The 25,570-nt window shown below is 43.8% G+C and overlaps 1 protein-coding gene across 3 annotated transcripts; it reads right to left on the bottom strand.

The window, feature by feature from the left end:
* Positions 1 to 25: 25 nt before the first annotated feature.
* Positions 26 to 25,288, bottom strand: YARS1 (tyrosyl-tRNA synthetase 1). Of its 3 annotated transcripts, none has more exons than XM_036446394.2 (13): positions 25,077 to 25,287; positions 21,509 to 21,655; positions 20,937 to 21,112; positions 19,869 to 19,998; positions 17,025 to 17,105; positions 11,360 to 11,452; positions 8,758 to 8,893; positions 8,206 to 8,291; positions 5,365 to 5,500; positions 4,360 to 4,457; positions 3,266 to 3,459; positions 2,407 to 2,548; positions 26 to 872 (listed from the first exon to the last, which is right to left on the bottom strand). In XM_036446394.2, the coding sequence occupies exons 1-13, from the start codon at positions 25,254 to 25,256 to the stop codon at positions 762 to 764; spliced, it is 1,710 nt and encodes a 569-aa protein (XP_036302287.1). In that variant the 5' UTR covers positions 25,257 to 25,287; the 3' UTR covers positions 26 to 761. The 3 variants fall into 3 exon arrangements, with proteins under 3 accessions (XP_036302287.1, XP_036302289.1, XP_036302288.1); XM_036446396.2 differs by having other exon boundaries at positions 21,509 to 21,715; positions 25,077 to 25,224; XM_036446395.2 differs by lacking the exon at positions 11,360 to 11,452 and having other exon boundaries at positions 25,077 to 25,288.
* Between the last annotated feature and the right edge of the window lie 282 nt (positions 25,289 to 25,570).

The following is a 25,570-nucleotide window of genomic DNA, read 5'->3' as shown; positions in this document are numbered from 1 at the left end:
TTCACAGACAGGCCTCATCCACACACCCTTTTCCAGACCTTTTATTTGAATTCGTGATGGTTAGTGATACTGATTGAGACGCCTTATGGAGAAGTACCCCACCCTCTGTGAAGAAAGAACAGGCAGTACCATCCACCCTGCTTCTGTCGTTAACACAGCTGGTTTAGGGACTGTCCCAAACTAGCAGAACCAAGGGAAATACCAGGAGTCCACAGCAGGCCCCATCTCCAGTGCCAAGCCTTAGAGCTGGCAGGCACTGGTGAGTGCTGCCAACCACATGGCAGGCCTCTAGGTCCTCTTGTTTTCCCTTCCCTTTTCAAATCCCACAATTTCCTGTTGGGGAGAAGCTGTAATTAATACAGTTCAGGCATCAGATCCCAGGCAGAGGCACAGCTGCTGGGATAATTCCAGGAAAACCTGGAAACCAGTGTTTTTCCAATTAGAAGGACTGTAGCATAAACATTTTCTGTGAGTTCTATTAAAACCAGATTTCTTAAGTCAGCTGCCAAGGCAAGAAGGTGGACTGCCCTCCCTGCTGCTGCCCAGCCCTTGTTACTCCCTGGGAGGTCGGCCTCCCACTGCAGCCAGACGGGCGATCCTGGATTCTGGGGCCGTGGAGCTGCCTCTCAGCAAGTTCTGCGCCTGATAAAGCCCCAAACTTCTCGTTTCACTGTCCCGGGAGATGGGTAAACGGATGATAGCGCAAACCGAGGAGACAGATGACTCAGGATGATGGGAGAAGGGCGGGAGAGGCAGGTTAGCTAGCTGATGTTCCCCCCTTTCAGTGATTTACAGGAGATGCACCCCAGCGTGGTCATGAAGTTGGTTTGCTTCCACTGTGCGATGCACTCCTCAGAAATTTTAAAGTCAGCCTGGATAAGAAACAAAAAGTGATTATAGAGATGGTGACGGAACTGCAAGAAAATAGACTCTCATACACCACCAGAGTGTAAACTGACCTAACTTTTCTACGAGCTCTCATCTTTGGACTCGGGTAAACCTGAAACATTCCTGGAGGCAAAAATGACAGGATGGAAGCTGTCTTACTTTGGGCACAGCATGAGAAGGCAGGCTCCTCGGAAAAGACAATAATGCTGGGGGAACAGAAGGCAGCAGGAAAAGAGGAAGCCGAATATGGGACGGATTGATGCCATAAAAGAAGCCAGAGGAGTCTGCAGGAGCTGTTGTGAACAGGACACTGGGCATCACTGATTCATAGGGTCACTCACTGCGAGTCAACTCAGTGGCACAAAGCTCATTTTAGGTACTTAGTTTAAGAAAATAATCATGAATAAGTGCGAGGAACTATGTATCAAGACATCCATCATAGCATTCTAATAGTGTAAAACAGAACCACCTCAATGCCTAATAAGGGTAAATAATTTAGTTAAATAATGATAATTATGATATAATACTATACAATAAGATCCCCCCTCAATATTTAATAGCGAAGCTTTTCAGGCATCAAGTTAAAAACAAACAAACAAACAAACATATATTATGACTCAAACTGTAAATATCTCTATGTATAGAAAATATCCAGAAGGAAATAATCACTAATGACATTTTTCAGTATCTCCAGGTGGTAGACTGTGGGTATTTTGTTTTCTTCTTTTCCCCCTATATTTTATACATATCTACGGTATGTTGAAAATATATTTTGTAGCCAGAGAAAAATAAGTGATTCATAAAGCCATCCTGGAAAACCAGAAGGGAGGGAGGGGAGGAAGCCATTTGGCACACACAGCAGGATGGAGAAGTAGAAACCACGCGTCATGCCCGCCAGAAAACATTTAATGGAGGAAACAAGTTATCTTAGTATGTGTGCTGCTGAAGCGAGCATGAGGAAACAAGTTATTAACTAGAAAAGGCCAACCATTAGTGTTGGTTCCATGAGGAGAGGGAAATTTTGCTGTTTTATTCACTGTTTTATTCTGGGTAGCCCAAGCACCCAGAATAATGCCTGGCGCATCTTAGGGACCCGATAGTTTTTGAGTGAATGAACTCAAGGGTCACAGGGGCAGCCACACACGAGTCAGTGCCCCAGGACGGGAAGAGAATGAGTGGTGACAGTGACCCAGGAGGGTTTTGATCCTGGCTCCACCACTTGTGGTGACCCTGTGTGGCCTTGGCAGGTATCCTGCCAGGTAAAAGGGGGACTATCTGTCACAGACAAGATTCAAAGGAGGAACTGTCTGTGCCTCAAGGAGCCTGTTGGTGCTCAGACTCACAAGGGCCTCCTTGGTCCTTAGGCACCTCGTTCGGAAAGGTCTGGAATGAAGGAGGAGGAGCAGCTTAGATGCAGAGAGGCCCAGGTGGAAGAGGGCAGGTTTGGGCTCAGTACAGAGCAGTCTGGGGGGGCAGTCCCGCAGCCCAGGAAAGAGGGGAACAATGGCAGCTTTTTACCTGCAGCTTCTCAAAGACTTTCTTCTTGGGCTTGAGCTCATCATCTGGTTGGCCCTTCTCATAGCCCTTCACAAATACTCGCTCCCCAGGAGCAGAGCCTGCGGGAGGGTCCAGAGGCTCAACCCTGCGGCTGCTCCCGTCCCTGGAAAGACACGTGGGACAAGGAAAGAGTGAAGCTACAGGTTGCCACCAGCTGTTAGGAGATCAAAGCATTAAGCAGCGGTTCTCAACCTTTTTAATGCTGCGACCCTTTAATAGCAGGGTTGCCTAAGACCATCGGAAAACACAGATATTTACATTACCTTTCATAACAGTACCAAAATTACAGTAATGAAGTAGCAACGAAAATAATTTTATGGTTGGGGGCCACCACAACATGAGGAACTGTATTAAAGGGTCGAGGCATTAGAAAGGTTGAGAACCACTGCATTAGGGCCTCCACATGGAGGCCCCACTGGGATTTCGGGGACATCATCAGGGTTGGGTTAACCAGGGCTAAATGAAGACCTAGATCAGGAGAGATAACAAAATCTGGGCTCCTTTGGAAGGAAGTATGACATAACAGAGAGAGCAAGGCCTTAAAAGCCCATCAGAACTGAGGTGAATCCTGGCACCACCTCTTATTAGTGTGAGAGGTGGGCAGTGCACACGGCTTTGAACCTTCCATTTCTGTGTTAATAAAGTAGGTAAAGAGCTTCATTCATAGTACTTGTTCAAGAAATAATTCCTCCACACACCACCTCTGGGCCAGTGTTCTCATTCTAGCTGGCATGTGGAGGGGCATCGCATGGGCCCACCCACCCTTGGTCCCCCCCCCCCGCCCCCCCCCGCCTGCGCCCCGCCCCAAGCCCTCACTTACATAGAAGCACACAGAAGCATGCCTTGGGACTCAATCCCGCGCATCTTCTGGGGCTTCAGGTTGCATAGCACCACCACCAGCCTGTCCTGCAGTTCCTCCTTGGGCACAAACTGCACCAGGCCGCTCACCACAGTCCGCGGCTCCGCTTCCCCCACGTCTATCTTCTCCACATACAGGCTGTCTGCATCTGGGTGCTGCCAGCAAGAGATGGTGGTCCCAGAGTGTCCCAACGGAATAGATCATGGGGCCTGGTGAGCCCTCCGGCTCCAGAAGGGGCAGCTCCTCCCTAGAGACACTCTTGAGGGACCACCTCAAGAAAGAGAGGACTCTCTTTCAAAGTCCCATAGCAGACAAGAGGCCGGATCTTGAAGGTATATTCTACTCTCAGCCAAGAGGTGGGATTTGAGTAAAATGAGTCTAGTTACTTGTGTAAGAGATGGAAGGAAACTAAGAGATGAAATGGCCTGGACTATCTGGGTCGCTGCCATTCTGGCCACAGATGCACCAGGTGAGTCAAAGGCGCAACGGGAGAGGGAGGAGGATACTGCTGGTGTCACCATCTGGAAGCGCCAGCAGCTCTCAAAGTTATTTTGGTGGTTGGGTTTATACAGTGAAAAGCCAATCAATGCTGGGAGGAGAAAAAGCCCAAACAAGTGGACCCCGCCACTGGTTGCATAACCCATTTCTGAAAAAAGAAAAGTCTTCCTCCCTTTGTGTGTGTGTGTGTGTGTGTGTGTGTGTGTGTGTTGATGGTGGGGGTTGGTTTGGGAGACTAAGTGGCTGGCCTAAGACAATGCAGCTAGTCCAGACAAACTGGTAGAGACCAGGTGAGTTCATCAGACCAGATTTCACGGATCAACAAGTTCCCCCTGACTAACATCTGCCCCCCACTGAGTTCCCGGCCATGTTTGGCTGATAAGGTCCAGAGGCAGCAAAGGGAAGAAAGCCTGAGGCCTGGAATTGGACACCTGGGTTCTGACTTGCAATATGATCTCAGGGATGTTACTCCCTATCTCCGGGCCAGGTTTCCTCCAGATGGAAACAGACAAACCTGACCCCTATCTGCCTCTCTGGAATGTAGTGAAAACGAGTACCTTGTCCACACTGATGATTTTCCCCACACGGATATCCAGTCGGGATGGGACGACCTCCTCTGGTTCCGAATTCTTGGCAGGGCCTTTGGCAACTGGCTCTGGGAATGAGAAGAACCCAAGGGCTCAGAACTGTCCTCTTTCCCTATGGGAAGCCAACTGCTGATCCGACCAAAGGACACCAGCAGCCTTTCTGCAGAATCACCAGCCACCAATTATACGTTCATCTATCTATCCATCCATCAATCAAATCATTTAATCCTTCTTCCTTATTTACATTTACTGGAAAGATTTACAGAATTATATACTAGTCATGTAGGATTTCATGGAAGTAGCGAACTGAGGACCTGAATACTTCTATAGGATGTGGGAGTCCAGATTTTCTTAATCAATTACACTTTACTACGAATGCTACTTGTGAGTTATATCTTCTTTAAACAGGGTTGTGATACAACCCTTTGAGGAGTGACACACTAAATTTTCATCTATTCTTACTCAGTAATTAGGCGGGAGGAGAGGGGAGTGGACAGTCGTAGCTCTGCCACCTTTAGGTGCTTCCATTCGTGCACTCCACGTGTAGTAACTGAGTCTTTTCTGAGAGGAGTGGTTGGCCAACTAAGAGCCAATCAGAGGGACATGGAAGGGAAGTCAGTGACTCCCCGAGAAGCTGTGCAGGCTGGGCCTAAGCAGCTGTGTCACTGTCATGGTCTAACTGACGAGGATTTAGTGAAGGGACCCAAGGACACGTCTTACACCAGCAGCTCCCAGCAGTGCTGGTACAATAGGATCCGTTCACTGCACACTATCCACCAGACCCAAACTAAGATGACTCAAGTGCCATTCCAGGAGCCAACAGGGTGTGACATCCTTACACTTCAGACCCCCTGGCTTCTTGGGTCCTCCCTTTAGGACAGACCTTGTTCTGAGACCTTTGTCTGGAATACTGACAGGCTAGTGTTCCAGGTGATGTCACCCCCTCTGGCCCTCCCCCTCCCCCACTGGCCTTACTCTGCTTCGACGGATCTGGGTAGGCAGCGCTGGACAGTTTCTTCAGTGCAGGGGTATTAAACTTTTCCCGGATGGGATCCAGCAGCTTGTTCAGGGCGACTTCAACAGAATTCTTTAGATCTCCGGGGTGTACAACCTGCAAAAGTGTATGAGGCCCGGTGAGGTATGACACTGGAACAGGGCAAAGGACACCGGACACCTCAATCTACTAATATTGTCTGTACAGGAGGCAGGGAGTTTTCCCAGCACCATCAGGACCAGCTTGTGAAGCTGGTCGGGCAGAGAAGGGAAAAGGTTCAGAAAGGTTATCTGACTTGTCCCGGGCCCAGGTCTTTTATTTTTTATTTTTTAAATACATTGTCTATTGATTTCAGGGAGGAAGAGAAACAGGAACATCAGTGATGACAGAGAATCTTTGATTGGCTGTCAGATATCTAGAAAATGGCCTTAAAGGCCCGCAGACCTCAGGGATCGCCGAGTCTTTCCTTCCACTTGACACCCAAACGCTCCTACAACACTGCCTCCGGTGGTTCTTTGCCTGAACACCTCAGTGGTGGGGACTGTAAGGTCAACTGAAACAGCCCTGTCATTGCCACAGAATCGAGGTCGTAAGAGTTTTTCCTGAAGCTGAACCGAAGCATGCGTCCCTGTGGTCCCCCCCGAAGTCCTGGGTTAGCCCTCCGGTGCCACAAGAGAAACCTAACCCTAACCCAGGAGAGTCCTTCATGCAGTTGAGGATGACTGGAACCATACGTGCTTTTCAGCTACGCTTGCCCGGTTCTTTCAACTGTGCTTTATTGACATGGTTTTGTGTGTGTTGCCTATAGTGGTATCCTTCCTCTTCCCATGAAGACACCCTTGATTGCCAAATAAACAACATGAAATTGAAGTCTTAGCCAAAGTCGGTTTGGCTCAGTGGATCGAGCGTTGGCCTGCGGACTGAAAGGTTCCAGGTTCGATTCCGGTCAAGGGCATGTACCTAGGTTGCGGGCACATCCCCAGTAGCGGTGTGCAGGAGGCAGCTGATCAGTGTTTCTCTCTCATCGATGTTTCTAACTCTCTATCCCTCTCCCTTCCTCTCTGTAAAAAAAAAAATCAATAAAATATATACATTAAAAAATAATAATAAAAGACAAAAAAAATATTGAAGTCTATGTGCAAGCCCAAATGTCCTCAGAACAATGGCGAATGGAATGCATTATCAGCACCCTGGTTCCAGGATCTACATTTCTGATGACTTAGGCCAAGACTCACACAGCCCTATCACACTGCTGACTCAACTTCAGAGTCAATCAAAACTCCCCATTTCCCCCCATATTCACTATTATTACATCTTCCTTTATGAACTGTTCATGCCTGCAATGTCCCACCTCACCTTTTAGACTCTAGTCAAATCAAGCCACTGCTTCCTTGTATAGCATGCTGTTTCATCTTACCAAGTCTTTGCAGTTTATTCCCTCACAGATGTCCTCAGGAATTCCTACCCCTCAAGTGAAACAGTGAATGCCATCCCTTCTACAAAGATCACTTCCTCCCATTTTATTTCTAGACCATGCATATATCTTCACTGGGCAGTAAGACAGGAAATATTTATTTATATCTCTGCTTCTCCTACTGGATTATGACCTCCATGAGGATGTAGTCTTCTTTGTATTGCCAGCTCCTAACACGGTGCCTAATACATGTCCACCGAGTAAGTCTTGCTAAACTGTCTGGTGAACCGAATAGTATACTCTATTCTGTCCATTTACATTTCTCTCTCTCTCTCTCTCTTTTTTAATATATTTTATTGATTTTTTACAGAGAGGAAGGGAGAGAGACAGAGAGCTAGAAACATCGATGAGAGAGAAACATCGACCAGCTGCCTCTTGCACACCCCCTATTGGGGATGTGCCCGTAACCAAGGTACATGCCCTTGACCGGAATCGAACCCGGGACCTTTCAGTCCGTAGACCGACGCTCTACCCACTGAGCCAAACTGATTTCGGCTCTTTTTAAAAAAATATATATTTTATTGATTTTCCACAGAAAGGGAGAGAGATAGAGGGCTAGAAACATCGATGAGAGAAAAACATCGATCAGCTGCCTCTTGCACACCCCCTACCAGGGATGTGCCCGCAACCAAGGTACATGCCCTTGACCGGAATCGAACCCGGGACCTTTCAGTCCACAGACTGACGTTCTATCCACTGAGCCAAACTGGTTTTGGCTGTGTCTCCTTTTTGAGCCTTGATTTAAAACCTGTCCTTGAAATGCTTCCTTTTGCTTTGGTCCTTCCTTCCAGGTTAAGTCCTTTGGAGAGTGATTAGGGCACCAATACATTAGCTTTGTGCTGTTTGCCCATCTAATCTGTCAACTTTCTGAATCCTCACCTCAGCCATTACCAATGATCTCTGAACGAATAATAATCTGGCCACTCAGTGTATATCCTATATATCCTTCCTATATAATAAAAGGCTAATATGCAAATTGTTCCCTTGACCAGGAGTTCAACCAGCAGGCAGGCTGGCCAACTACCACTGGCATGCACCTATAAAATATATTATCCAGGTTATATATATACATAATTAGAAACCGGCTAGGACAAGACAGAGAGGTCTGTCAGAATGAGTTCAGTGGGGCCCTGGCTGGTGGCTCAGTTGGTTGGATCATCATCCTATACACCAAAAGGTTGTGGGTTCGATGTCCTCAGTTGGGGCATGTATGGGAGGCAACCAATAGTGTTTCTCCCTCACATCGATGTTTCTCTTTCTCTCTCTCTTCTTCTAAAACATATCCTTGGGTGAAACATAAAAAAAGAAAGAATGAGTTCAGTGGGGATTATGCCTCCTCTAGTATTACCTCATCAGCAAAGTCCTTTTCCAGATCCAAGTAAGCTGTGTAGGTTTTGTTTCCACCCCATTTTTCATCTCGAAGGATCACAAACTCTGTGAGAAAAAGGATCCACACCAATAAACTCACCGCTAATGGCAGAATCAGCATTCCTAGCCCAAACATATGGCTATCTGTTGTTTCTGCCATACCTGTATTTTGAACTTTTTTGTGTGGTGCTTTAATTTTTAAAATTGGATGCGAGGCCATGTTGTATACCCAACTAGCATCCAAATTCAGGGGAAGGATTGCACCTTACATTTCTTTTTATTCCTCTAGTTCATGCCTTGCCCCCACTCTCATTTTATGACTGCTACCCACTGCACTCAGAATCTAACCTGATAACAACACATGGACAACGAAATTGTATTTCAACTCCAACCATTATTCATATTTGTGAATTCAGAGCAGAGAACCAGGGAAGCCATCCCTGGAGGAAGAGTGTGACACATCACAAGTATTATCACTACTAGTTCTGCTGTTTCGGCCTGGCCTCTGAGAAGAGAACAGGGAGTGTCTTACCAGACTTGAGGGGGAAAAGGACATGCTTAATGAAGGACAGAACCCCATTGTTCTCCACATTCCCTGGCTCACAGAAGGCCTTCTTCAATTTTTTCTTCACATCCTCCTTCCGATCAAGGAGATCAATCTTGGACTCCTAGAAGCCATGGAGGGGAAGAGGACCTCTTGTGGTTGAAAATGAAAATGAAAATATGCTCAACTAATCTGCGTACCCTGAACGGCACAGGTTTGAGCTGCACAGTTCCACTTACCCTCAATCTCCCCGCAATCTGTACAGTACTGTAAATATATTTTCTCTTCCTTATCATTTTCTGAATAATAACGTTTTCTTTTCTCTGGCTTATTATATTGTAAGAATACAGTAGATAAGTATTATCACATACAAAATATGTGTTGCTTGACTATTATTGACTATTATTGTTAAGGTTCCCAGCCAACAGTAGATTATGAGTAGATAAATTTTGGGGGAGTCAAAAGTTATATTTAGATTTCAATTGCATGGAGGGGGATGTCAGTGCCCCTAACCTCCACATGTTCAATGGTCGACTGCATTGTAATCTTTTAAACAAAGATTTAAACATTATGAGACTATGTCATAAGCATTTCTGAGCGGCTAGTCTTCACTTATAATTTTTATGGTGTATTATATTCCCAATTATTAGCGACAACGTAGTTTATATAACAGTTTTTAAACTTTGGGACTATATCCTAATTGTTACAAATTATATATCATACTACAATGAGCATCTAGCAGAAGTTTTTTTTGCCTTCTCTAAGATTATTTCCTTAAATTACCAAAAAAACTGCCAGGCCCAAACTGTTTTCTGAAAGGGGCATACAAACTGACATTGCCATCAGCCACCTGTAATACTTGTTTCACAAAACCCACCAGCACCAGATATCATAAATTATCTAGAGTCACTTTTCCTTTTTAGGGTAATAGAATTTGTTTCTTATTTTGGAGTGAGTGAGATCATGCTCATTTGAGTCCAGCAGTCACCAAATTCTGGTCCACATATGGCTGTATATGAATCACCTTGGGTGCTTTAAAAAATATATAAATTACAGCCTCCACCCAAACCCCATGAATCAAAATCTCCTGGGGTTGGGCCAGGTATTATATTTTTAAAAAGCTCTGAGTCATTCTAATGCATTCATGTTTGGGAACTGCTGTTAACATCTATTTCCAGGATTAAAATATGGTGTCCGTCACCAATAGGATGAGTAATATAATAGTCAGAGAAATCATTGAGACATGAAGCAGTATAACTTGAGAGAAAAAAGAATGAGTACATTCTTTTAAAAATAACAATAACAATTTCTATGCATATATTTATTCATCTCTCATCAAAGAACTAGATATGAATGCCCAAACACAACTGTAAACAGAATCACATAAGAGGATTTGAAATAAAGTACAGATTCCTGAATTGTTCCCCAGAACCATTTTATCAGAACCTAAGGACAGGGTCTAACCAACTTAAAACAAAATTTCCTTGGTGATTCTGAAGATCAGCCATGTTTGGGAACCCTGAAAGCAACCTTCAACATCCCTGTTGGTGACTGCTGCTCTATTCTGTACCCTTAGTGAACAAAATAAAAGTGTACATTCCTTAAATTGGACTTTTACTTGTCAAAAGACAGCAAATATATCATATTAATCATATCAAACATCACCCTAATAATCAAGACACTAGTTGGTGAAATGCAACCACAGCCATCTCATTAATAAAGCTGAATTTTATCATAGTTTTATGAATAAAGAAATTACTTTTGAGCTTTTTATCAGTAGCAGTAAAACTTTAAACATCATCAGGACTGCCCTAACTGGCTGGGCTCAGTGGATAGAGTGTTGGCCTGTGGATTCAAGGGTCTCAGGTTGGATTCCAGTCAAGGGCATGTACCTTGGTTGTGGGCATATCCCCAGTGGGGGGTGTTTCTCTCTCATCATGCTTCTAACTTAGGGGTGTCGAACTCAATCAGAGAAGGGGCCAAAATCTAAAATCCAGCCTAAATCGCGGGCCGAATGGTTTACTGAACAGTCATAAACTGTCATTGTGATGGAAACGCAGCGGAGTGCAGTGATGACAGCGCGGTGCGGGCCACATTGCAAGGCCTGGCGGGACGGATTTGGCCCGCGGGCCTTGTGTTTGACACATGTGTTCTAACTCTCTATCCCTCTCTGTAAAAATCAATATAATAAAAAAAATCGCCAAAACCGGTTTGGCTCAATGGATAGAGCGTCGGCTTGGGAACTGAAGGGTCCCGGGTTTGATTCCGGTCAAGGGCATGTACCTTGGTTGCGGGCATATCCCCAGTAGGGGGTGTGCAAGAGGCAGCTGATCGATGACTCTCTCTCATCGATGTTTCTAACTATCTCTCTCCCTTCCTCTCTGTACAAAATCAATAAAATATATTTTTAAAAAAATCATCAGGACTGCTTTTGGGTCCTTAGGTACTCAAAAACCACTGGAATTAACTGACTAATTTAAGATAACTTATTACTCTAGTATTTGAGACTTCTAGTTAGCTAAGTTTTGAGCCCTTAATCTCTTCTTCTCTTATTGTAGATTTCTAAACCCAAGTCAGAGTTGGCACTTACCTCTTCTGAAGAACTCATTTTGCTACCAGTTAATCCTGGAACCATAGGATTCATCAGATGGACCCGTTTTGAGTATCCAAGTGCAGGGAGATACTGAAGGGTTAGAAAGAAACAATGCAGATATTAGGATAAATTCCTCCTCAGTACGTTAATCTCATCTAACTTGGCCAGCAACTTATTAGGTCTAGTAATAATTAATGTCATTTTCTAATACTTTTTTAAATCGAATTTATATAAACAATACAACAAAATTTAATCAACAATATAGTTGCCGTTGTTTTCTACTACTTGTGCCCAACGCTCAGGAAGCATTTTAATCCCTCTGTTGTAAAATTCTTGTGATTTTGATGCAAAAAATTCGGTCAATGCATTTTTGAGGCATTCTTCATTATTAAATTTTTTTCCAAGAAGAAAGTTTTGCAAAGAACGAAACAAATGGTAATCGGAAGGGGCAATATCAGGAGAATATGCAGGTTGAGGGAGAACTTCCCATTCCAACTGGCGCAGTTTTTCAGCAGTGATTCTTGCAGCATGCGGTCGTGCGTTATCGTGGTGAAGAAATACGCCCTTCCGATTAATCAGCGTGGGTTCTTTTTCTCTTAAAGCTTGGGCTAACCTTTCCAACTGGGCACTATACACTGCACTTGTAATGGTTTGGTTAGATGGTAAAAGTTCATAATGAAGAATTCCTTTAAAATTCCACCAAACACACAACATCACTTTTTTCGCATGCAAGTCAGGTTTTGGCGTGGGCTGCGGAGCCTCATTTTTGTCCAACCATTGAGGCCGCCTTTTCAAATTAACATACAGCACCCATTTTTCATCTCCGGTAACAATTTGCTCTAAAAACAGCAAACGGTTTTGACGAGAGAGGAGCGAACTGCAAATTGTGACTCTTTGATTACGGTTGTTGTCGGTCAACTCACGAGGAACCCATTTTCCAAACTTTTGGACTTTGCCAAGTGCACGCAATTGATTGGAAATTGTTTTTTGTGAATAATTTAAAGTTGTCGCAAGCTCTTGTTGGGTAATTTGAGGATTTTGCACCAAAAGAGCTTGAAGAGCTTCTTGATCAAAACTGGACACACGGCCTCGACCACTCTTGTCATCTAACGAAAAATTTCCCTCGCGAAATTTCTCAAACCAACGCTGGCATTTTCTGGTGCTAACTGCATCTTGACCAAAAGCACTACAGATGTTTTTTGCAGCCTCACTTGCTTTTCTTCCTAATTGGAACTCATAAAGCATGCAGTGCCGAATATGCTCTTCATCCGCCATCTTCTTAGCCCTAGTTTTGCAACAAAAACCAAACCAAACACAAACTTTTTCAAGCAAAACTTGTTAATTGCACTTCACACGTTCTGTAGATACCACGTGTTTGAAGGTTATGTCAACACAAGTCAACGCCAAGTAAGATTTTAAACGAATGTTTAAAAACGACATTAATTATTACTAGACCCGTTGTTTCATTTATTCCTTCCAATATCTTTTTTCTACTGAATGCCAACTTTCTTTATTTAAAAAATATGTTTATTGATTTCAAAGCGGAAGGGAAGGGAGAGGGAGAGAGAGACAGAAATATAAGTGATGAGAGAGAATCAATGATTGGCCTCCTCCCGCATGCCCCCTACTGGGGATCAAGCCCACAACCCAGACATGTGCCATGATGGGTAATTGAACCATGACCTTCTGGTTCATAGGTCAATGTTCAACTACCAAGCCACACCAGCCAGAGAATCAATGATTCTCTCTCATCACTTATATTCAAATATATAGCTTTTAATGGTGATCGTAATGTAAACAAAGTCGTGTGTGTGTCCCGCTTGCCAAGCTTTTCTATTAGTATTATATTGTGAGGCTAATGGATTTACTCTCCCATCATAAGCCACTATAAAACCTGGCAATACATAAAATAACCATTTGTAGGCATGACAGTAAGAGGTGTATTGCTACACATCTTGAGAGAAGGGAAAGCAACAGTGACCACACACTCACCCTGGCTTTCCCTGTGAGGGAATATTTTTCAAACCGGGAACTGAAAAAAAAGCAGCTGAGACCGAAGTGTAGGGCTGTCAGGAGGCTAGGATTTGGGAAGGGTTCTAGAGAGAAGAAATTCCCTCCTCTAAATATCTAAGTCAAAATTCCCCACTGAGACACATGGCTGTGCATGCATATGGAGAGACTCCAGAAAGCCCAGCAGAGAACAAGTTCCGGAGGCTGGAGACTTGAGCAGAGATTTCAGAGGCTGCACAGAGCTGGATCTCGAGACAGAACTTGAAATTTAGGTTTAATCAAAATAGTGAGGGTACTGTGTACACCTTGAAATTTCAGTATGAGGCTCTAGAAAAGTCACAGCCTAAGAATAAAACCACTTCAAGGGAACAAGGGCAAAGCTGTAATGGACCTGTTCTAACAGAGTCTAAAAACAACCCCTAACAGGATCAAGGTGATAAATCAGAACTTAACAGTCTACCAAAAACGTATTATTTTATAAACATAATCCAGAGCTTCTATAACATATATACAATTACTCCGATACAGTAAAAAAAAAATACTAGAAATGAAAAGCAGAAAAAAGTAACTGATAGTTAAAATAGTCAACAAAAACAGAGTGAAAGACCTTCCAGGTATTGGAATGAGCAGATCAAAGTGTCAAAATAATCATGATTAGTATGTTAAAGGGAATAGAGGAAAAGGAAAAAAATGGGATAAAAGATGGAGAACCGTAAACAAGAATTGGAATGTATAAAGAAGAATCAAATGGAAGTTCTAAAAAGGCACAACACAATACTGAATAAATTTTTTTAAAATATATTTTATTGATTTTACATAGAGAGGAATTAAGAGAGATAGAAAGTTAGAAACGTCTATGAGAGAGAGTCATTGACCAGCTGCCTCCTGCACACACCCCCACCGGGGATGTGCCCGCAACCAAGGCACATGCCCTTGACTGGAATCGAACCCGGGACCCTTTAGTCCGCAGGCCGACGCTCTATCCACTGAGCCAAACCGTTTTCGGCAACAATACTGAATAAATTTAACAGAAGATAGGATAAATAAACTTGAAGAAAAGTCAATAGAGAATATCCAAACTAAAGCACAGAGGGAACAAAGAAAGGAAAAGAACAGAATATTAGAGGTCTAACATATATATAATTAGGGTCCCAGGAGAAGAGACCAAGAAAAGGACAAAAGCAATATTTAAGGAAATAATAGGGGACAATTTTCCAAATTTGATAAGCATGTCAACCCAGAGATTTAAGGAGCTCAGCAAAATCCAAGCAGGATAAATACCAAGAAAACTGTAGCAAAAAAACATTATCGTCAAATTGTTGAAAATCAGAGACCAAGAAATAACCTTTAAAACTTCCAGGAAAAAAAAAAAATTAAAAAAAAAAAAATATATATATATTATCTGACACATGATACTTATAGGTGGCTTTTTAGTAGAAATTATGGAAGCCAGAGGCAATGAGACAACTTTTTAAAAGGCTAAAAGAGCCCTGACTGGTTTGGCTCAGTGGATAGAGCGTTGGCCTGCGGACTAGTGTACCTTGGTTGTGGGCACATTCCCAGTAGAGGTGTGCAGGAGGCAGCCGATGGATGTTTCTTTCTTTTTTCTTTTTAAAAAATATATTTTATTGATTTTTTATAGAGAGGAAGAGAGAGGGATAGAGAGTTAGAAACATCGATGAGAGAGAATCATCCATCAGCTGCCTCTTGCACACCCCCTACTGGGGATGTGCCCGCAACCAAGGTTCATGCCTTTGATCGGAATCGAATCTGGGACCTTTCAGTCCGAAGGCCGATGCTCTGTCCACTGAGACAAACCAGTTTCGGCTCATGGGTGTTTCTAACTCTCTATTCCTCTCCCTTCCTCTCTATAAAAAATCAATAAAAAATAAAAAATAAAAATTAAAGGCTAAAAGAAAAATAACGGTCAACCTAGAATTTATACCCACTGAAAGCAAAAGAAAGAACTCATTACCAAGAGACCTTCACTACAAACACAAAATACTAAGGGGGCTCTAGACTAAAGAAAAATGATCACAGCCGAGGCCGGTTTGGCTCAGTGGTAGAGCGTCGGTCTGCGGACTGAAAGGACCCAGGTTCGATTCTGGTCAAGGGCATGTGTCTTGGTTGCGGGCACATCCCCGGTAGGGGGTGTGCAGAAGGCAGCTGGTCGATGTTTCTCTCTCATCGACGTTTCTAGCTCTCTATCTCTCTCCCTTCCTCTCTGTGAAAAATCAATAAAATATATTTTAAAAAAAAGAAAGAAAAAAAAAAGAAAGAAAAATGATCCCAGATGGAAGCATAGAGACATAGAATTACAAGAAGAAATCAAGATTATCAGAAAGGGTGAGTAATGGTAAGTATTCATGAAAAATGTTTACTAAACAATTACAATGAAGCCTTTGAGATTTAAAGTATATATATATATATATATATATATAGATATAGATATAGATATAGATATAGATATAGATATAGATATGTTTTTGAATTGTTGGGAAGAGGTAAAAATATCTAACTTAAACTGTAATGAATTACAAGGATACAAGTTATCTCTAGGGCAGGAATGGGCAAAATTTTTCTGTAAAGGGCAAGATACTAAATATTTTAGGATTTGTGGGCCACACATATAGTCTCTCTTACATACTTAACAATTTTTTTTTATAACCCTTAAAAATATAGAAAAACTGCCCTGGCTGGTGTGGTTCAGTTGGTTAGAGCATCATCCCATATACTGAAGGGTTGTGGGTTTAATTCCTAGTCAGGGCACATATCCAGGTTGTGGGTTCAAGCCCCAGTTGGGATGTATACAGGAGGCAACCAATTGCTATTTCTCTCTCTCATCGATGTTTCTCTCTCTCTTCTTTCCTCTCTAATAATCAATATTAAAAAATATATATTATAAAGTTATAAAACATTTACATTGTAAACATTTTCCCAGTCACTAAATATATCTAAAAACCATTAAAAAATTAAATAATATTCCAATGTGAGGCTTTATTATAATGTATTAACCAATCCCTCATCATTGGATGTAAATTTATTTCTAGATTTTTGCTTTAAATTAATAATATGATAAATACTTTCATACATAACTCAAATTGTACTTTTAAAATTATTTTCTTAGGCTAAATTTTTATAATTATTAGGGCAAAGGGCAGAAACATTTTAGTGTTGTCAAACCACCCTCCAGCCATTTCCACTAGCAGTGTTTTTCTCTGCACCCTTGCCAATGTGAGGTTTTGAGATGCTTACAAAAATACCAACTGCTTCTCAAAAGCTCTTTTCAACTTACTCAAGCTCTTTCCCAGAAAAAAACAATAACAAACTATTATGGGCTTGTACTAATTTCCTCCTTTAAGCACCACTAACCCTCATCTTAGAGCTGAGTGGTTCATATAAAACCCTGAGCAAACAGACAAAATGCTCTGGGAAAGAACAGCAGTGCCTTTCCCGGAAACTGAGCTGTTTTCCTGGCCATTAACTGAGATACTGAACAACTTTCTTACTCTTTCTAGCCTCAGTTTTCTCATCTGCAAAACAAAGGAAAAGAATACTTGCCATACAATATGGTTATGAGTGGCAGGACTGGCATTTTCAGCATTTCTCTGAGGCTCAAAAGAAAGAAAGAAAAAAAAGAGAGAATACTAACCTTCTCTGCAAAGGTGAAAATCTTTCTCTGATCAACGCCTCCAAACTGGGCATCTACTTTCAAATATTCTTCATCCAAGGCCTGTGGAGAGAACACGTGAGCATCAACTCCTACTATATTTCTTCTATAGCATCTAGGTAACCAGAAACTTTTGACCAGCCATGTCGAATGTACCCACTGCCTAATGAAGCCTATGAAAAATGGTAAATAAGGGGCAGAGGGCCCTAACTGGTTTGGCTCAATGGATAGAGTGTCAGCCTGCGGACTTGAAGGGTCCCAGGTTCTATTCTGGTCAAGGACATGTACCTTGGTTGCAGGCATATCCCCAGTGTGGGGTGTGCAGGAGGCAGCTGATTGATGTTTCTTTCTCATCAGTGTTTCTAACTCTCTATCCCTCTCCCTTCTTCTCTGTAAAAATAAATAAATAAATAAATAAATAAATGGGCAGAGGAAAGTGCTGAGAGCTCAGGAAAAAAAGGCAAGGCTAACCTAGTAAACAAAGACTGTCACTTACTACACGCCAGGCCTAGTTCAGCCCAGTAGATGCAGAGATGAGTCAAACCCAGACTCAGCCTTTGAGGAACCAATTACCCAGATGAGAAGAGACATATAAATATGTAATTTTGTCATGCTAGGGTGCCTAGCAATATCCCTGACAGTGAATGGTTTTAAGGCAGGGAGAAACCTGACCTATACTGTAAAAAATCACACCACTAAGAGGGCAGAGCATGGAATGGAGGCCATGAGTTGGAGATGAAGAAAATATCTAGAAAGCTGCTGTGAGAGTCCAGGTGAGAAATAATGATGAATCAAGTCAGTGGGGATGTAGAGCAAGATTGAATTTAAGAGATTTTTTTAAGAAGCAGAATTAGTAAAATTTAGTGTCTGGATGGGGAGAAAAGTAAGGAGAGGTAGAGAAAGAGGAGCAAGCAGGAAGAATCTAGAATAGCATTGTCCAAAAGAACTCACTGTGATGATAAATATGTTCTATATCTTTGATATCCAACCTGATAGCCACTAGTCACATGTGGCTCATGAGCAACTGTAATATGGCCGATGTGACTAAAAAACTAAAATTTTAATTACTTAAAGAAAATAATAATACTGCCCTGACGGTGTGGCTCAGTGGTTGAACAGTGACCCATGAAGCAGGAGGCACAGTTTGATTCCCAGTCAGGGCACATGCCTGAGTTGCAGGCTCTATTCCCAGTGTGGGGTGTGCAAGGGGCAGCTGATCAATAATTCTTTCTCATCATTGATGTTTCTACCTCTCTCTCCCTCTCCTTTTCTCTCTGAAATAAAAAAAAAATATTTTTAAAAAAGTTATTATTTTTAAAATCCTCACCTGAGATTATTTATTGATTTTTAGAGAGAGAGAGAGGAAGAGAAAGAGAAACATTGATATGAGAGAGAAATATCAATCAAATCCTGACTGGGGATTGAATCTGCAACCTTCTGGTATATGGATGATGCTCCAATGAACTGAGCACCTGGTGAGGGCTAATTTTAATTACTTTTAACAACCATATATAGCTATAACTAGAGGCTATCACAATGGACAGTGTAGATTGATAATGTCTTCAGGTTTAACCTTTGGAAAGATCACTTGGAGGTGACAAGGGAGGAATAATTTCTTACATCAAACATTATAGAAATATATAAAGAGCCCTAGCCAGTTTGGCTCAGTGGATGGAGATGAGCCTGCAGATTGAAGGGTCCCAGGTTTGATTCTGGTCAAGGGCACTTGTACAGGTTGTGGGCTCAGTCCCCAATAGGGGACGTGCAGGAGGCAGGCGATCGATGATTCTCATCGTTGTTTCTATCTCTCCCTTTCCCTTCTTCTTTGAAATCAGTAACAAAATATTTTTTTAAAAAGAAATATACAAAGGAAAAGTTGTCTATCTACATTTTCTTTTTTTAAATTTTATTTTATTGATTTTCCAAAGAGAGGAAGGAAGAGGGATAGAGAGCTAGAAACGTCAATGAGAGAGAAACATCGACCAGCTGCCTCCTGCACACCCCCTACCAGGGTTTTGCCCACAACCAAAGTACATGCCCTTGACCGGAATCGAACCTGGGACCTTTCAGTCCACAGACCGACACTCTATCCACTGAGCCAAACCAGTTTCGGCATCTATCTACATTTTCATCCTGCCTTCCTAAAATAACCAATATTAATAGCTTGATTTGTTTTGTTTTTTTCCATCTTTCTCCTTGTTCATATAAGTGGGCACACATGAAATAGGATGTGCTGGTTTTGTTTAATGGAAAATAGGATCATGCCTAAAATTTATTTTCACACATTGCTCTGAAATTAATTTTCAAGAGATTTTGGTCAACTTAAAGAAGATTTGCGAGATGAGCAGTAGTTTTTGTTTTTTGGTTTTTTTTTGCTTTTAAAAAAAATATGTTTTTATTGATTTCAGAGAGGAAGGGAGAGGGAGAGAGAGATAGAGACATCAATGATGAGAGAGATTCACAACTGGCTGCCTCCTGCATGCTCCTTACTGGGGATCAGGCCTATAACCTGGGCATGTCCCCATGACCGGAATCAAACCCTCACACCATTCAGTCCTCAGGCCAATGCTCTATCCACTGAGCCAAACTGGCTAAGGCAGGTGAGCAGTTAAATGACAGATAGGTAGGGGAAACTTACAACTGAAAAAGCCAGAGAGTTTTAGGAAATGAAGGCAGGTGGAGGAGGAGGGAGACAGAAAGGAAGGCCTACCGCATTGTGAAGGAAGAGCTAGTGCTTCAGTTTAATTAGGCCGAGAGAGAGGTTTGGACCAGTGGTTAGAAGCAGAACAGAAAAGCTCATTAGGTAACCCCATCCCTCGTAAGTACCTGTAGTCCAGGGTACAGCAGACCACTCAGCAAAGGGTGCTCCACCTGCTTGACCACCTCAGCTCCAGCTTTCTTGGCATCGTGCTGTGTGACCACAGAGGAGAGTCTGTATACGTCTAGCGTGTACTCTCTGAAGAGGAAAGGAAGAGCAGACAATTAAAACCACGCCCAGGCCTCAGTTTAATCCTAAAGCACACTAATTCCCTCTCCCAATCTTAAGACATTTCAAGAGAGCACTGCCTACTAGCTTTTAAAATGTGAGTGGCCCATCCTTTCATTCAAAATACTACTTCTTTGTTATGTATTCCATTCCCCTCCAGTCTCCTTTTCTGGAATGCCTATGAAATAAACATCAGAATTTCTCAAACTATCTTCTATGTCTTAAGAATAGTGTACCCATTGCTCAGTTTAAGAAAAAGGACCTAGTGCCCGGCCAGCATTACTCAGTGGTTAAGCGTCAACCTATGAACCAGGTCATGGTTCGATTCCCAGTCAGGGCACATGCCTGGGTTGCGGCCTCCATCCCCAGTGGGGGGCATGCAGGAAGCAGCCTATCAATGATTCTCTCTCATCATTAATGTTTCTTTCTCTCTCTCTCTCTGAAATCAATTAAAAAAATATTTAAAACAAAGTAGGGCACAAAGTCATATGTATTCTAACATCACAAACATGAATGAAACTGACAAGCAATGAAAGTTGTTGGGGAGGTGATAAACAAGCGAAATACTTTTCTTTCACATTTCTTTTTATCAATATTTGCTGAGCCTGGAAGGAGAAAGGAAGGCTGAATTGCTCATCATTGCTTTCCCAGATGCTGTGAGCTCTGTAAGGCCAAGGACTTTTGTTATGATTCCATTTACATCTCCAGCAAATGGGGATATCTAGGCATTGACTAGTCAGTACATTTTCAATGGATGAATTAAAGGGACAAAAGGAATACATTTTTAAATGGTTAACAGGTAGAGCCAAACAGCTACTAGTCCAAATTTAAGAGTGCCTAGACGCCACAGACCTGTAATTAGCGAGGAGCATGGGAGCCAGGAGGAATGTGGGTGATCAAGCACTTACTTGCTGAGCTGGTAATCGGTGCCTTTGATGAACTTGAGCTTCTCCAAGGGCACACCAATACTCTCCAGCATTGCCTTGATGACGTTCTCGTAGTAGCTGGTTCGGAGTTCTAGAAGTTCCCATGGGGCTTTCATGTTATCCAGGTATGCGTGAAGGTCCGCAAACAGAATTGTTACCTGGACATAAGAGATCAGGAACCAGCCGAAACCGGTTTGGCTCAATGGATAGAGCGTCAGCTTGGGGACTGAAGGGACCCGGGTTCGATTCCGGTCAAGGGCATGTACCTTGGTTGCGGGCATATCCCCAGTAGGGGGTGTGCAAGAGGCAGCTGATCGATGACTCTCTCATCTATGTTTCTAACTCTCTATCTTTCTCCCTTCCTCTCTGTATAAAATCAATAAAATATATTAAAAAAAACAAAAACAAAAAAAAAAAAAGAGATCAGGAACCAGCAAAATGTGAATTTGCCTGAGGACCTCCACACCCCCCTCCCTGCCCTGCCCAGCCCTTGTGAAGTCCCTCTTTTGGCCACTCCCCCAGGACAACTGATTGCTTTAAATATTATAGCTTACCTCACATCCTGCTTTCAAGAAGTCTGCGATCTTAGACATGGGCACGAAGTAAGCCACGTGTGGCTTGCCTGTGGTCGCTGTTCCCCAGTAAACTTTAAGTTCCCGATCCTTCAGGATCTCCTTCAGCTTCTCTTCCCCAAGAACCTCCTGTGGTGGAAGCAGAAGAGCTGGTTTAATGCCGGTGCCCCACCTTGCTCATCCTTTACCCTGCGACGAAGAAAACAAAGGCACGTGTCACTGGGGGTCCAGGCTGAGCCAGCAGGGGCTTCGGCCATGGTCTCAGTGGAGAGTGGGAGCCAATTTATGTTGGTGGTGTTGCTAGTACCACTCCAGTGAAATGACAGTGATGTTAGGGGGATGGGGTGAAATATAGTGGCAACCATACTTTGGTAAAAACTGCTGTTTGAATTTTAACCCTGCTAAGTCTGGCTCTCGCATCTGATTAAAACACTGGGTACTTACCTCAGCTTCCAGGTGAAGACCTGGAGGCTAAGGCAATTTTCCCTCGCCTGGGACCAGGACCACAGGAGATTGATTCCCACTGACTCAGTAGCTTCAGGGGTAGAAACTGTAGATAACCTTTAGAGACTAACCACTGAGCTCTGCTTCTGTGTTATCGGCTATCGCAAGATAGGGCCACATTCCAGTGTCCAGCAGGATGTGACTGGGAACCGACCCTGCGGGCTGTCCCGTCTTTAGAATTTAGTCTTTAGGATTTAGGAACAACAGGAAAATTCTTGCGGTTTAAACTTTTAAAAGGAATTGCCTACCCCTGAAATGGTGCAGTCGTGTGAGACCACCTGTGTGTGGTGCTCTCGCGGCTGTCCTGGCCAGTTCAATAAATCCTTGCCTGCTTTTTTTTTTTTTTAATTAATTAATCAGCCTCCTGTGGTCTTATTTTGAACCCAGGGTTCGACCCCACAACAGGGGCATGTCCCCAACCACATCTTCCCATCCAACTACCTCTAACTCATGCTCCTTCCTTTCAAAGCCAATTTGTTAAAAAAGTTATCTCTTCTTCCATTTGAGTTTGAATTCCAGGCAGCATCACATCACTGAAAATGCTCTTGTTAAATCACAGATGGTCTCTAAGATGCTAAATTCAATTCTCACTCACTTCCTGAAACACTCTCTACTTTCGGTCTCTTCTATTTCTTTTTCTTTTTTTTTCTTTTTTCTTTTTTTTCAGTTCACAGAGTATTTATTTACAGATGCAGAGATTACCTACAAGGTCCTAGGGTCACAATACTTGGAAACAGTAGATCAGGGATTTAAGTCCTCTGATTCCAAAACACCATTGTGTTCCTTTTACAATATGCTACCAACACACCATTACACTTGGTTGGTTTATAGTAGGGGTGTCGAACTCAATCAGAGAAGGGGCCAAAATCTAAAATCCAGCCTAAATCGCGGGCCGAATGGTTTACTGAACAGTCATAAACTGTCATTGTGATGGAAACGCAGCGGAGTGCAGTGATGACAGCGCGGTGCGGGCCACATTGCATGGCCTGGCGGGACGGATTTGGCCCACGGGCCTTGTGTTTGACACATGTGGTTTATAGTATAGTTAAGGTTAAGCTTTGGTGATTCTGGAAAAGGAAATAAATGATTAGAATGGTAATAGTTCCTGTTGGGGAGGGAGGTGTCTGTCCTTACGCCCCTTTTATATCACCACAGCAGCCATTTAAGACAAACCCAGGAAAACCGTGGCCAGCTGGGTCTCGCTCTGTGGGACTTACCGAATTTTTCGGACCATAAGACGCACCGGACCATAAGACGCACCAGTTTTTAGAGAAGGGAAATGAAGAAAAAAAAGATTCTGAAACAAATAGTGTCCTAAAATATTTTATGTGCATTAAAACCCAACATCACAGTCATAAACACATGTAATCAACCCTGTAAAATAAACAGCAGCATTTAGAACCATTTTAGAGCCGGGCAAGCACACAGAGACCACACAGAGCCGGGCAAGTAAAAAAACTTTTTTTAAAAGTATATGTGGAGGCTATATTTGGACCATAAGACGCAGGGACTTTCCCCCCCCACTTCTGGGGGGAAAAAAGTGCGTCTTATGGTCCGAAAAATACGGTAATTCAAAACCTAATATATGAATCTGTTATATTTAAGAGTGAATATTATACCTAGTCACTGTGTGAAAGCCCCAGGAACTGGGTGAACACCCTAGCAACTCCCGCCTGGAACCAGAACCGTTACAAGCCTGGGACCCACTGATAAGACTCACTGACGACCTACAGAGAACAGAGGAACGCCCAGAAATGGCTATAAAAGAAGCAAGATTGGAAGTATCAAGCAGAGACGGCCGCTCTCCGCTCCCCTTTCCACTCCTGCTCGAAGCTCTGCGGGAGCTGTTTCAGCTCAACCGACTTTCCGTGAGCCTTGAGGCCTCGACCAACGCCCAGCTGCAGCTGCAACCATGTCCTGTGTGTGTCTGTCAGCGTGGCTCTCCGGGTGGCTTGCCGAGTTCTGGAACCCACCAGGCCTTAGGTAAATAAACCGTGTGTGATTCGTGCAATTAATGTTTGTCTCCTAGTGTTGGAATTTAGGTTCCTCAAATTTAAGTACCTTGGCAACTCTGTATAAGTCCACTAGGTGGCTGAGGAGCCGTAGGTCACCTGTGCTACGTCCCTAGTAAAATTAGTAATTGGGACACTCTACTCCAGCCAAATTGGCCTCCTATCTGAACCACAGTGTTTTTGCTCTCCTCTGGGTCTTTTTTTTTAAATTATTATTATACATAATTTTATTGATTTCAGAGAGGAAGGGAGAGGGAGAAAGGGCTAGAAACATCAATGATGAGAGGGAATAATTGGTTGGCTGCCTCCTGCACGCCCCCTGCTGGGGATCGAGCCGGAAACCCGGGAATGTGCCCTGACCGGAATTGAATGGTGACCTCCTAGTTCATAGGTCGAAGCTCAACCACTGAGCTACCGCGGTTAGGCTTTCCTCTGGGTCTGGATCTGTGTTCTTTTTACCTGAAATGTCCCACCCCCCACCGCCATGTCCCCCCCGGTTAACTCCCACTCCTGCTGTGCAGGAACATAAGTGACGAGGTGATCTGAAGCTTTCAGGATGTGGTTTAAAGGTCACGTCTCCAATCTCCCCTGACACCCCAGTTGTTTCCCCTAATTTCTTTTCAACGTTTCGTGTATAAGTAATTTACAGTACCTTCCTCAACTGTAATTACAGTGCTTGGATTACAAGTCATTTTTAACGTCTGATTCCCTTCAGACAATCTGTGGGGTGGGCAGAGCCTTGACGTATTACCTAGCACCGCGCCTGGCACATAATAGAGTGGGAGTCCTAATTCAAAGTCTGGTTCAACACAGGTAACTGCATACAGGAGGTGAGCCCGATGTGGTTGCTGTGGCACCCAGATAACTGACTGGCTGACTGACTGATGGACCCGCAGTGAGGACTGCAGGCCATCTCACCCCGGCTTTGGCGCGGAGTCCCCGGCCTCATACACTTAGGATCTGGTAGTGGGGTTCAGCATCTCTGAACGTTGGTTGGGTCCTCGGTCCCCAACAGCGCGTTTCCCAGGCCTGACCTGAAGGTTCCGGGTGATGAGGTGCAGCTTCTCTTCTGGGCTCAGAGCATCCCCCATGGCTCCGTCGCCCTTGTCTTCCGGGCTCAATCCAGCACTGCGCCCTTTCCTCGCTCTCGCCCTCGGTCCGCGCCGCCGCCGCCGCCGCCTCCTCGTGCCGGGAAGTGTACTGTCAGGTTGCATCAGCTGAGCTCGTCGCTCGGCTGGCTCGGCCTGGATCCGTCGGCGTGAGGTGGTCGGAAGGCAGGAGCAGCAGGAAGTCGAGCGGGTCGATGAGACGAGACGAGGCGGAGCCAGTAGTCGGGGTAGGCGGTGCGGAGGGAGGGGTTGCGGCGCCTGCGCGAAGCTCCACCCCCTAAGGGGCGGGGCGCCGTCCTGCCAATCATCGCCTGTGTGCCCGCCCCCCTGGCGCTGCCCGGGCTGCCTCGGGTGGGGGAGGTCGGGGAGAGGGGCGATAAAATGGCGCAGGGGGCGGAGTGAGGCGAGGTCTTCGCCCA

The sequence above is a fragment of the Pipistrellus kuhlii genome, unplaced genomic scaffold, assembly GCF_014108245.1.
Source record: "Pipistrellus kuhlii isolate mPipKuh1 unplaced genomic scaffold, mPipKuh1.p scaffold_m20_p_2, whole genome shotgun sequence".
In the NCBI taxonomy this organism is placed as follows: Eukaryota; Metazoa; Chordata; class Mammalia; order Chiroptera; family Vespertilionidae; genus Pipistrellus; species Pipistrellus kuhlii.
This window is presented reverse-complemented; position numbering and strand designations above follow the sequence as displayed.